Raw genomic sequence first — 12950 nt, forward strand, 5'->3', positions numbered from 1 at the left:
CCTAGAGCAGGATGAAGGGCCTAGTTAGTTCAAGGGCAGGGAAGAAGGGAAGCGTGGCCATATCGCCTTGCAGTGAGGAGCGCAGACTTCACAGTCAGACATGTCTGGGTTCAAATTCCAGCTCTGTGTAAGCTTGGACATGTTATTTAACCTTTTTGAGCCCTAGATCCTATTTCTTTAAAGTAGGAAGAATAATATCTAGCTCACGGGATATTTGTAAAGATTTACAAATGAGAACGAGATCTTTTAGCACAGTGCATGATCAATAGTAAAGACATATCATTAGCTGTTGTAATCATTAATATTATTTCACCTAAAACTTTCATTTCTAAACTATGTAAAAGAGGTTGTTTTGGAAGCATTTTTTATTAATTTTACAGCTTTCCTTTTACAAATCATTCTATAGCAAATTTTCATTTTTAAATTTTAAGTGAACTAAATTAACTTTAAGAAAAATGTAGGTGATTTTACAGTGTTATTTAAGATAATTGGGACACCCTGAGAAGTTTTCAAAACTTGGATTAGTACTCACTGAAATGGGAATATGGCTGCGATGACTGAGGGGAAAGATGTCATCTCAACTCTTCTGCATTTAACTGTGGGCACTGGTCATGTGCTGCTAGACTTGGAAAGAATTTGAGGTAATGGATTGATAATGGAGAGGGGTGATTACTCTTTAACCTCAGTTTGAAAGCTGATGAGTTAACCAGGTGAAAAGTTCAGAGGCAGAGCCCTGCTGCCCAGCTCCGTGGTGTACCAGTTGTGTAACCTTATGTACAGAGGAGCCTCTCTGCCTCAGTTTCTGGATCTCTAAAATGGATACAAGAAAGTGTTAATACGTTGCAAAAGGGTAGTCATGAAAGATAAATAAGCTAATCCCCTAGAACAGTATCTGGCAGATAATGACACTTGAAAAATGTTAGCTATTATTGTTTGGAAAGTATGAATAAAGTGAGGAATGAACTTTGAAAGATTCTTTAATGATTAGTTTATATTTACAATTATGTACCAGGCAGAGATAAAAGACCACAGGAACTAGGAAGAAAATATATTTACATTTTAGTTACATTTGCTATTACTCGTGTTGTGATATAGCTTCAGATTTTCTGAGAAAAACACACCAATTCCTATAGCAAAGTGTTCTCAACTTTTTAAAATCACTACCTTCTAAAAATAAAAATTAACTTTAATTGATTACATTAATTTAATTTGATTACTCCCTACTGAGAAAAATTAAATACTAAGGACTAAGATTTTGTTAGATAAGATTGAGTTTTGGAGGGCCACAAACCATTGTAATAGCTAAGATTCTTTTGCCCCTCCAAGAATCAGTTTTTGCCTTCTTCAGGGCTCTGTCAACCCTATTGAGAATGCATGCTATAGTAATATATTATCATTGTAAAGATCAAGTTTCATTATTTAAACAAAAAGGTTCTGTAATTCGTTTTATTAAAACTAGCTCTTGGTGGTAACTTTGCAAAATAATTTTGCTCATTTAAAGTTAAGGTCTTTCTCTTCTTAACAGATGAGAAGGGATTTACAGCATTGGGACAGTGCTCTACAACTGGCAAAGCGTTTGGCCCCAGACCAGATTCCTTTTATATCAAAAGAATATGCTATTCAGCTTGAATTCGCGTAAGTCTGTTTTTATACATTTCAGTCAGTAGCCAATGACTGCAAATATCTTTAGTTCAAAACTTCCATTAATGATAAGGCCCTCCATTGATTTAATAATTTTTTTAGAGAAAAAATACTATATTAATTATATATCTGAAAAATGTTTTTTCTAATGTCTTATCCATGCATTATCCACTTTAAGTTTTCAGCATCAAAATCTAAGTCTGGATCTAAGCTGTTTCTGCATTTAGAATCTAAATGTTATTATTATCATTTTATTTATTTTATTTTATTTTATTTTTTTTTTTTTTTTTTTTTTTTGAGACGGAGTCTCACGCTGTTGCCCAGGCTGGAGTGCAGTGGCGCGATCTCGGCTTACTGCAAGCTCCGCCTCCCGGGTTCCCGCCATTCTCCTGCCTCAGCCTCCTGAGTAGCTGGGACTACAGGCGCCCGCCACCGCGCCCGGCTAATTTTTTGTATTTTTAGTAGAGACGGGGTTTCACTGTGGTCTCGATCTCCTGACCTTGTGATCCGCCCGCCTCGGCCTCCCAAAGTGCTGGGATTACAGGCTTGAGCCACCGCGCCCGGCCGTTTTATTATTATTTTTAATAGAGACAGGATCTCTCTGTGTTACCCAGGCTGGAGTGCTGTGGTATGATCATAGCTCACCGCAGCCTCGAACTCCTGTGCTCAAGTGATCCTCCCATCTCAGCCTCCTCAGTAGCTGGGACTATAGGCATGCATCACAATGCCTGGCTAATTTTTAAATTTTTTTTAATTTTTAGAGAGATAGGGTCTCACCATCTTGACCAGGCTGGTCTCCTGAGCTCAAGTGATCCTCCCAACTCAGCCTCCCAAAGTGCTAGGATTATAAGCGTGAGCCACTGTGCCCAGCCTAAATATTATTTTTAATCACATGTGGCCATCAACAACTATGCATAGCATCACACTGCTTTTCCTAACTTATGTTCATGGTTCTGACCTCCTTTAACACTTTGAGGATTTGCTCTGTAATTTCAAACCATAGTGAAAAACACCAAGGTTTGGTCTACATTTTCTATTTGCTTAGAATTCTAGTTTTTTCTGACAAAAGTAGACAAATGGGACTTAAACTAAAAAGCTTCTGCACAGCAAAAGAAACAATCAGCAGAGCAAATAGACAACCAACAGAATGGGAAAAAGTATTTGCAAACTATGCATCCAATAGCAAGGGAATATCCAGAATCTGCAAGGAACTCAAACAACTCAACAAGAAGAAAACAAATAACCTCATTAAAAAGTGGGCAAAGGACATAAATAGACATTTTTCAAAAGAAGACATATAAGCAACCAATAAAAATATGAAAAAATGTTCAATATCATTAATCATCAGAGAAATGCAAATTAAAACCACAATGAAATACCATCTTACACCAGTCAGAATAGCTATTATTAAAAAATCTAAAAATAATAGATGTTGGTAAGGATGTGGAGAAAAGGGAATGCTTATATACTGTTGATAGGAATGTAAATTAATAGAACCTTTATGGTAAACAGTATGGAGATTTCTCAAAGAACTAAAACTAGAACTACCATTCAACCCAGCAATCCCACTACTGAGTGTATACCCAAAGGGAAAGAAATCGTTACATCAAAAAGATACCTGCACTCATATGTTTATTGCAACGCTATTCATAATAGCAAAGGTAAGGAATCAACCTAAGTGTCCATCAGTAGAGCACTGGAGAAAGGAAATGTGGTGTACACACACACACAGACACACACACACACCGACACACACACACACCACAGAATACTACTCAGCCATAAAAAAAGAATGAATTGTGTCTTTTGCAGCAACATGGATGGAACTGGAGGCCAAAGGGATGTAACTCAGAAAATCAAATACTGCATGTTTTCCTTCATAAGTGGGAGCTCAACCATGGGTACACAAGGACATACAGAGAGGAATAATAGACACTGAAGACTCCAAAAGGTGGGAGGGTGGATGAGGGTTGAAAAATTACCCACTGGGTGCATTTTTCACTATTCAGGTATGAGTACACTAACAGTCCAGACTTCACCAGTACCCAATATATGCACACAAAGACCTACACTTGTACTTCACAGATACATACATTTTTTTAACTAAATGATTTTTTTAATTATAGTTTTTTGAGTTTCATGTGTATGAAAATTAGACAATTGGTATTGCAATTCAAGCCAAAAGCTCTTCCCAGGAGGATATTGAGGGCTTGAGTAATAGTCCTTCATGATGCATGAATAGGAGTCACAAATCTCTCTTGCCTTTGGAAATTCCATAATCTATTCTGAGAAATTTAGAATTTTCTAGTGCTCTTAATTGCTAGACCCTCTTAATTGTCAATAGTCTCAATTGACAGACTATACATTTTTATTGCAGCGTTGCATCGAAGTGTAATTTTAGAGGCATTTAGGATCCAGTTTTAAGTTAACATTCAGCCATGGTTGGTGCTACCAATGTAAATATCTGCAGAGAAAATAAATGAATAATTCATTTGCAAATATAAGTTTGTACATGTATGTGTAATGACAACCAGACATTTTGACATTTATTATGATACATTCCAACATTCAAAAATATTAAAATATGGAAAAAGATTTGTCTTTAAACAAAGAAAATATAGTTATAACATTTGATTTTTTTCTAAAAACATTTCACATAGTTCTACTTTACTGTCATAGAGACTTTGGATTCATTGAGAATACTGACACATAAATTCATGTTGTAGGAGTTACTCTATCAAAAAGTACTCTGTACCACGCATGGTGGCTCATGCCTATAATCCTAGCTCTTTGAGAGGCCAAGGAAGGAAGACTGCTTGAGCTCAGGAGTGTGAGACCAGCCTTGGCAACATAATGAGAACTTGTCTCTACAAAGAAAAAAAAAAAAAGCCAAGCCTGGGCTCATGTGACTGCAGTCCCAGCTGCTGGAGAAGCTAAGGTGGGAGGATCACTTGAGCCCAGAACGTTGAGGCTGCTGTGAGCTGTGATCACGCCACTATACACCAGCCTAGGCAGTGGAGCAAGACCCTGTTTCAAAAAAAGAAAAGTACTCTTTCATTTCTAAACATGGTATCTTCTTTCAAGTTTTCTGTTCTACAGATTAAAAACATTTTAGAGATTTTATTTCTTCTTAATCAATCTGATGAAGTTTGCCACATTTCTGTTCCTTATAAATGCATATACCAAAAAGTGCACGTTGGAATCTTTGTACGTAACACAAGAGACAGGGCCCCGGTCCCCTGGCCCTCCACCTGCATCCTGAGGATGACTGAGTCTTAGAATATAAAACTTCTGTGCTAAGGAGAAAAGATGATCCACCATGCCCTGTCGGAGTACAGACACCCCAGTAAGCCGTTGGACCATCCAGAACACTTCGATTTTTCACTTCCTTCAGGAAAATTTGAAGTGTTGTAACAAATTCTCAAACATGTCTCATGGTCAGATGAACTGAAGTCAGTTGAAAGCCTGCGTGTCGTCGTTTCTAACCCTTTCTGCTCACCACTTGACTGTGAAGCCACCGATTCTCAAAGCTTTCACTGATATTTGTATGCAGATCTTCAGACCCTAGTGTACACACACTCTAGCCCCCAACAGTCTGAAGGAATTTCCTTGTGATAATGGGAACTAACTTAAGTATAGTTCATTGTCATCAAATACCTGAATAGCCACCAGCTACTGACTTTGACACCTAAGACCCTAGGCCTGTGTTCAATTTCAACCGTCTGTTTCATTATGCATCCAAGACCTTGATTAGGTCAAAGCAGGGCCAGTCTATCAGGTCTAGGTGAGATTTAACTTACTAAAGTCTGGGATTAAACTAATGAGCTAGTTCCATATGAGAGCTTTAAAATAAAATAATAAATAATCCAGTGAGCTAAAATAACAAAAAATAAAGTGAGAGTTCCAAAGTATTAATTTAGCTTGCCCAAGGAAAACCTCAGGCTCCTGTGGGAGGAACTGTCTACTCAATGGATTACATCAGCTGAGCTAGGGATATCTCCGGAGGATGTCTCTTCCCTATTCTCAGGAAAAATCCCTAGCTTGGTTGATGTAATCAGGTCTGTATTGGAAATTTCCATTTAGGAATATTGCTGACTATGGAGTCCTAGGCTGAACAAAAGAAAGTTCTCAACCGCAGAACAGCTCCTTTTCCAAAAATGTCCTTCTACATTAATAGATGAGGAAAGTGAATGAGGCTTAGAGAGGTTTAGTAACTTGTCTAAGCTGATAAAGTAGTGATAAGGTAGATCTCAAATCATGCCATTTCAGAGCTGATTAATTTATTCTGGAGAAGATGGTTTCTTAGAGGAAGATAGATCCCAAAAAGTATCTTAGGCAAATCACTGATTCATTCTATCCCAAACAATGAAAATAAGTTGAAATAATAAAAGTCTTCTGTATATGCAGATCCATGTTAGCATCAGTCACAGGAAGGGATTATTATTATTATTATTATTATTATTATTATTATTATTTGAGATGGAGTCTTGCTCTGTCACCCAGGCTGGAGTACAGTGGTGCAATCTCAGCTCACTACAACCTCCGCCTCCTGCGTTCAAGCAATTCTCCTGCCTCAGCCTCGCGAGTAGCTGGGATTACAGGCACATGCCACCACACGCAGCTAATTTTTGTATTTTTAGTAGAGACAGGGTTTCACCACGTTGGTCAGGCTGGTCTTGAACTCCTGACCTCATGATCCGTGTGCCTCAGCCTCCCAAAGTGCTGGGATTACAGGCGTAAGCCACCATGCCTGGCCCAGGAATATTATTTATATCATGTATATTAATACTTTTTCTCGGTATAAGAACCAGGGCCCTCAGCACTATAATCCCCAATGTATTCCTCCACTTCTACCCTTTAATAAATTGATGGCCCTCTAGATTCCCTCAATATATATTCTTGTAAATACTGGGCTTTTGGTTAAAAAAAAAAAAAAAAGTGTTTTATCGTCACGTGATTGTCATTTAGTGCCCCAAAGGAGATAATTAACCAAAAGTAGCCAATAAAAGTAATGTAGCTTCTTATCAGAAAAAAAAGCTAATACATGCTAGGCTTAACACTTAGGTGATGGGTTGATAGGTACAGCAAACCACCATGGCACATGTTTACCTATGTAACAAACCTGCACATCCTGCACATGTACCCTGGAATTTAAAAAGAAAATTAATGTAGCTCCTCAAAATGCCTAGCATACCACACAGTAAGTACCTTACAGTATAGCATAACCCAGCTTAATAATTACTTTTTAAGTAGTAGGATAATGACATACTGCACTTTGAAAGAATGCATCTGTAGTGTTCCACATCTTTTGTGAGCTTAAGCAACTCAATGACAAAGATTATCCTTTAAATGCTGTATTTGTAAATTGATCTACTACTCCCCAGTGGTGGCTCATGCCTGTAATCCTAGCACTTTGGGAGGCCGAGGTGGTGGATCATTTGAGCCCAGGAGTTCAAGACCAGCCTTGGCAACATGGTGAGACCTTGTCCCTACAAATTTTTTTTTTTTTAATTTGCCAGGCATGGTGGCACATGCCTGTAGTCTCAACTACTCAGGAAGCTGAGGCTGGAAGATCACTTGAGCCAGTGAGGTGTCGGGGCTACAGTGAGCTGTGATTGTGCCACTGCACTCCAGCCTGGGCAACAGAGTAAGACCCTGTCTCTAAAAAAAAGAAAAAAAAAAAAAGGAAAAAGTGTATGTAAATAAAATTCTAAAATAAATATTAAAAGTCACTCTTTTTTTTTTCAGGGGTGATTATGTAAATGCTTTGGCTCATTATGAGAAAGGAATAACAGGTGACAATAAGGTAACCTTGGATAAAGATAAGATATGCCTAATTATCTTTGGGTTCATTTTCAGTTTCATTTTTAAAAATCATGGTCTTATTTGTATTATATTTCATATCTAGCAGGTGAGCCTTTTCTTTGGTTTACTAACAACCTTGCAAGGAAATAGTTAAATCATTTTAAAACACTTCAAGCTCTTAAAATCTGATGAAGACAATATTTTTATCAGTCTGATAAGTTTTACATTCTTAATATAAGTCTAAGTAAAGTTGGAAATAAGATTTTTATCCTTTCTTACCTACAGGCTATGATTTTCATAAGCTTTTTCCTTTTGCTCTTTTTAAAAGTTTCAGTAGGCCGGGCGCGGTGGCTCGCACCTGTAATCCCAGCACTTTGGGAGGCCAAGGTGGGCAGATCACGAGGTCAGGAGTTCAAGACCAGCCTGGCCAATATGGGGAAACCCCGTCTGTACTAAAAAAAATACAAAACTTAGCCAGGCATGGTGGCACACGCGTGTAGTCCCAGCTACTCGGGAGGCTGAGGCAGAAGAATTGCTTGAACCCAGAAAGTGGAGGTTGCAGTGAGCCAAGATCGTGCCACTGCACTACAGCCTGGGTGACAGAGTAAGACTCCATCTCAAAGAAAGAAAAAAAAAAGTTTCAGTAACCATTTTGAAAGTGAATTCCCAATCCATAAAACGTTGTTCTGCCATTTCTGTCTCATACTGTATCTTTCAAGATGACCCTGGAAAGCATGACCCACTATGCTACCTCTTTTTCCCATCCCAGAATTCTAGCTTAAAAAGCTAAGATTTATAATAATAATTACTGTTTTTAAGTTAGGTGATGTCTTGTGAAGGTTGAAAATCTTTTGACTTTCCGTTTTATATATAGCATTTTTATTACAAAAGTAATGCAACCTCATGATAGCTAATTTGAAAAATCACCAAAATATGTTAACATGAAAAGTCAGTCCAGGCCAGTCTGGCCAATGTGGCAAAACCCCATCTCTACTAAAAATACAAAAATTAGCAGCCATGGTGATGGGCGCCTGTAATCCCAGCTACTCGAGAGGCTGAGGCAGAGAGAATCGCTTGAACCCAGGAGGCGGAGGTTGCAGTCAGCCGAGATCGTGCCATTGCACCCCAACCTGGACAACACAGTGAGACTGTGTCTCAAAAAAAAAAAAAAAGTGGGTCCAGGACTGGGCACAGTGGCTCATGCTGGTAATCCCAGCACTTTGGGAGGCCGAGGCCAGTGGATCACTTTAGATCAGGAGACCAGCCTGGCCAACATGGTTAAACCCTATGTCTACTAAAAATACAAAATTAGTCAGGTGTGGTGGCACACACCTGTAATCCCAACTACTCGGGTAACTGAGGCAGGAGAATCACTTGAATCGGGAAGCAGAAGTTGCAGTGAGCTGAGATCGCACCATTGCACTCCAGCCTGGGCAACAAGAGGGAAACTCCGTCTCAAAAAGAAAAGTGAGTCTAACTAATGCTTGACACCAGGAGTTCAAGACCAGCCTGGACAACAAAACAAGACCCCCATATCTACAAATTCATTTGTTTATTTTTCTTTTGGAGACGGTCTTTCACTGTGTCACCCAGGCTGGAGTGCAGTGGTGCCATCCTGGCTAACTGCAACCTTTACCTCCTGGGTTCAAGTGATTCTCGTACCTCAGCCTCCTGAATAGCTGGGATTACAGGCATGTGCCACCATAATTGACTAATTTTTGTATTTTTGATAGAGACAGAGTTTTGCCATGTTAGCCGGGCTGGTCTTGAACTCCTGGCCTCAAGTGATCTGCCCACCTCAGCCTCCCAAAGTGCTGGGATAACAGGCTTGAGCCACCGCGCCTGGCCCATCTCTACAAATTTAAAAATAAAAAATTAGCTGGGTATGGTAGCATTGCATCACTGCACTCCAGCCTAGGCAGTAGAATGAGACCCAGTCTCTTTAAAAAAACAACTTTTTTAAATTAAAAAATTAAATTCATTTTTAAAAATCACTACAATGAATATTCTACTTAGTACATGTATCTTTAGCTACCTATGATAGTATTTCTGAAGAATATTTTCCTATAAGTTAGATTTCTAGGTTACAAAGTGTACTTTTCATTTTTGACATGGCTAAATTGCTGTTCAAAAGAAATTGTAGTGATTCACACACACTCCATGTATGATAGTGCCCCCTTCATTCTCAGTGAAGCTGAATGTTATCAGTTGTTTTATCTCTACCAATTCTGTAAGCAAATAAAGATATTTTATTTTATGTATATTTGATTATTGGTGAAGTTGAGCATGTTTTTATTTATTGGCCAATTGTATTTTGTTTCCACTTGTATTTTTTAATGAATTGTCTGATCATCTCCTTTGCTCATTTATCTCTTAGGTTTTTGACATTTTCTTTGTCTGGCTACATCAATTTTAGTTCATTCTTTATCTGCACCATCAAATACAGTAACCACTAGCCACATGTGTCTACTTAAATTATTTAAAGTTAAATAAAATTTAAAATTCAATTCCTCTGTTACACTAGCCGTATTTCAAATGCCCAGTAGCTACCATATTGGACAGGGCAGATATAGAACATTTCTCTCATCACAGAAAATTTTACTAGACATGCTGCTTTAGATAAAATATAATCTGACATTATATCTTACTAGTAGAGATTAGTTATTTGGTGAGTTCTTTAGCTGTCTTTGGTATCTTTAATGAATTTAACAATTACTAAAGAAATAAAGTTTTTATGTTTAATCATGCCTCATAGAGAAATCTGCAATTTGATAAATGGTTTTCTTCTTAATTTTATTCATAGCATTTATGCTATATAGCCAGTATATTACTTCTTGTATAAAATTTTATACCAAAAAGACATATGAGGGTGGCCGGGCACGGTGGCTTATGCCTGTAATCCCAGCATTTTGGAAGGCCAAGGCAGGCGGATCACGAGGTCAGGAGATCGAGACCATCTGGCTAGCACGGTGAAACCCCGTCTCTACTAAAAAATACAAAAAATTAGCCGGGCGTGGTCGTGGGCACATGTAGTCCCAGCTACTCGGGAGGCTGAGGCAGGAGAATGGCTTGAACCCAGGAGGCGGAGCTTGCAGTGAGCAGAGATCACGCCACTGCACTCCAGCCTGGGCAACAGAGCGAGACTCCGTCTCAAAAAAAAAAGAAAAAGAAAAGGTCAAGATATATGAGGGATAGTAAAAATTTGGTCTTAAGCATGAAGTTGATCTAGGCTTTCACAGAACAAAATATAATTTTGTAATAGCTGGTTTTTTTTTAAAAAAAGACCCAAGTGTTATTTTAAAATCATGAGACTTCCCTGAAAAGATAAAAGTAAACCATAACCTTTGGACTCATTTTAGAGTTAAATTCATTGTTCTTTCTTAAACACATGGTGTTAAGTTAGAATCTGATTTGTTAGTATTTGCCTTGTGATTGCAGGAACATGATGAAGCTTGTCTGGCTGGAGTGGCCCAGATGTCCATAAGAATGGGAGACATACGTCGAGGGGTTAACCAAGCCCTCAAGCATCCCAGCAGGGTCCTTAAAAGAGACTGTGGAGCCATATTGGAGAATATGAAGGTCCTCTTTGGTCTGCATCAATATTCATATGGTCTTTTGTACATAATAACTTAGTATTTTAATAATCCTGTCTTATTTTAGCAATTTTCAGAAGCAGCCCAGCTGTATGAAAAAGGTCTCTACTATGACAAAGCAGCATCTGTTTACATCCGCTCTAAGAATTGGTAAGAGCTGCCTGCGGTTTGTTTCTGAACAGGATTGGAAATGAATGTGCCTCTGGGGTCTCCCCACTTGCCTCCTTGCAATGCTTTCTCCCTGTCCATTCTGTTCCCCTATCTAGACCTGCCCTTCATCTCTTTTGTTCTCCTTAGATAAGTTCATATTAATAGTTCTTTTTCCAAAGAATAGCACATTCTCCTGGTTTGGTGTGGAGAAATCCTTAGTAGGAAAAAACAAAAACCCCCTTGTCCTAACAGAGTTAATGGACTAACCATTTTCCTACCCTTGGGGGTGGGAGTGGAGTGGGTGTTAGGAGAAACAGCAATTAAATCAGCTTTTACCCATAGGAGCCAAGATTTTCTTTTCTTTTTTTTTTTCTTTTTTTTTTTTCTTTGAGACAGAGTCTCACTCTGTTGCTCAGGCTGGAGCGCAGTGGCACGATCTCAGCTCACTGCAACCTCCACCTCCTGGGTTCTAGCAATTCTCTGCCTCAGCCTCCTGAGTAGCTGGGATTACAGACATGCCGCCACTATGCTTGGCTAATTTTTGTACTTTATTTTTCTAGTAGAGACAGGATTTCACCATGTTGTCCAGGCTGGTCTTGAACCCCTGAACTCAGGTGATCTGCCCGCCTCACCCTTCCAAAGTGCTGGGATTACAGGCTACTGCATCCTGCCAGGAACCAAGATTTTTGAAAGATAGTAATAACTGTTTTTTGCATCCTAAAACCTAACATTTGGTTATAGCAGGCTACTTTTGGAGTAAACATGGTACTCATATTGTTCTCCTGGACCTACTTTTCCAGGGCAAAAGTTGGTGATCTTCTGCCCCACGTTTCTTCTCCTAAGATCCATTTGCAGTATGCCAAAGCCAAGGAAGCAGATGGAAGGTTTGTACACTTTCTCAAATTTATACCGATTTAAAGTAATATAAGCCTTACAAATTAACCATTGATATTTGCAACCCTGTAAGAAAGGCAAAGTAGAGAAAGACAGAAAACACCTTTATTTAATCCTTTGTTGGCCTGAAGTGCCAGACTATTAAAATCCTCCTGTACCTCATATATCTCAGTGTTTCCTTTATATACTCAAATATAGATTAATATCTCTTTTTATTTGAGGGTTTTATAGTGGAAGTTGAAATTTTGATATAATATGGCATGAAAATAAAGTGATTGTTATTTTATTAAGGAGGATTATTATTGTCTAAATCACAGATGCAGGGGGAAAAAAAAGTGAAGAAACATGAATTCCACACATACAGCTGCTTGCTGAAGCCACATAGGGCTGCTTGTTTAAGCTTGTTTAAGCTGCTTAACTATCCATTGCTATATTTTAACTGTATTTAAAAATTTATAACTCTATTGTAGTACAGTTAAAATATAGCAATGGATAGTTAATATCCTAAACATACAAAGATCTCCCACTACTTAATACAAGAAACTCAAAGACACTAATAGGAAAATGGGCTAAAGACAAGAACACAAGTGCCAGAGGAGGAAATACAATTATGAAATTGCATTTGATGTAAACATGAAAAGGTTCTACCTCACTAATAGTAATTAAATTAAGGCAACCTGCCATATTTGGAAATACTTATTTTAAACTAATAACCATGTTGTCAAAATATGCTTATATGTACACAACCAATAGAAATGTAACTTTTGGGCTGGGCATGGTGGCTTACACCTGGAATCCCTGCACTTTGGGAGGCCAAGGCAGGAGGATCACTTGAGGCCAGGAGTTTGAGGACAGCCTGGGCAACAG

General features: G+C 38.5%; 1 protein-coding gene across 4 annotated transcripts in view; it reads left to right on the forward strand.

The window, feature by feature from the left end:
- Window positions 1-12950, forward strand: part of WDR19 (WD repeat domain 19) — a 93929-nt gene that overhangs the window by 47253 nt on the left and 33726 nt on the right. For all 4 annotated transcript variants that reach the window (XR_012434785.1, XR_006698179.3, XM_005554696.5 and 1 more), the window contains exons 20-24: window positions 1526-1635; window positions 7390-7447; window positions 10885-11025; window positions 11107-11189; window positions 11990-12073. Coding sequence is in view for 2 of the 4 variants with exons in the window: in XM_005554696.5 (XP_005554753.1) it covers window positions 1526-1635; window positions 7390-7447; window positions 10885-11025; window positions 11107-11189; window positions 11990-12073 (476 nt within the window). In the remaining 2 variants the exon portion in view is untranslated. The remainder of the gene's footprint in view (window positions 1-1525; window positions 1636-7389; window positions 7448-10884; window positions 11026-11106; window positions 11190-11989; window positions 12074-12950) is intronic.

This window comes from Macaca fascicularis, chromosome 5, assembly GCF_037993035.2.
Source record: "Macaca fascicularis isolate 582-1 chromosome 5, T2T-MFA8v1.1".
Lineage (NCBI taxonomy): Eukaryota > Metazoa > Chordata > Mammalia > Primates > Cercopithecidae > Macaca > Macaca fascicularis.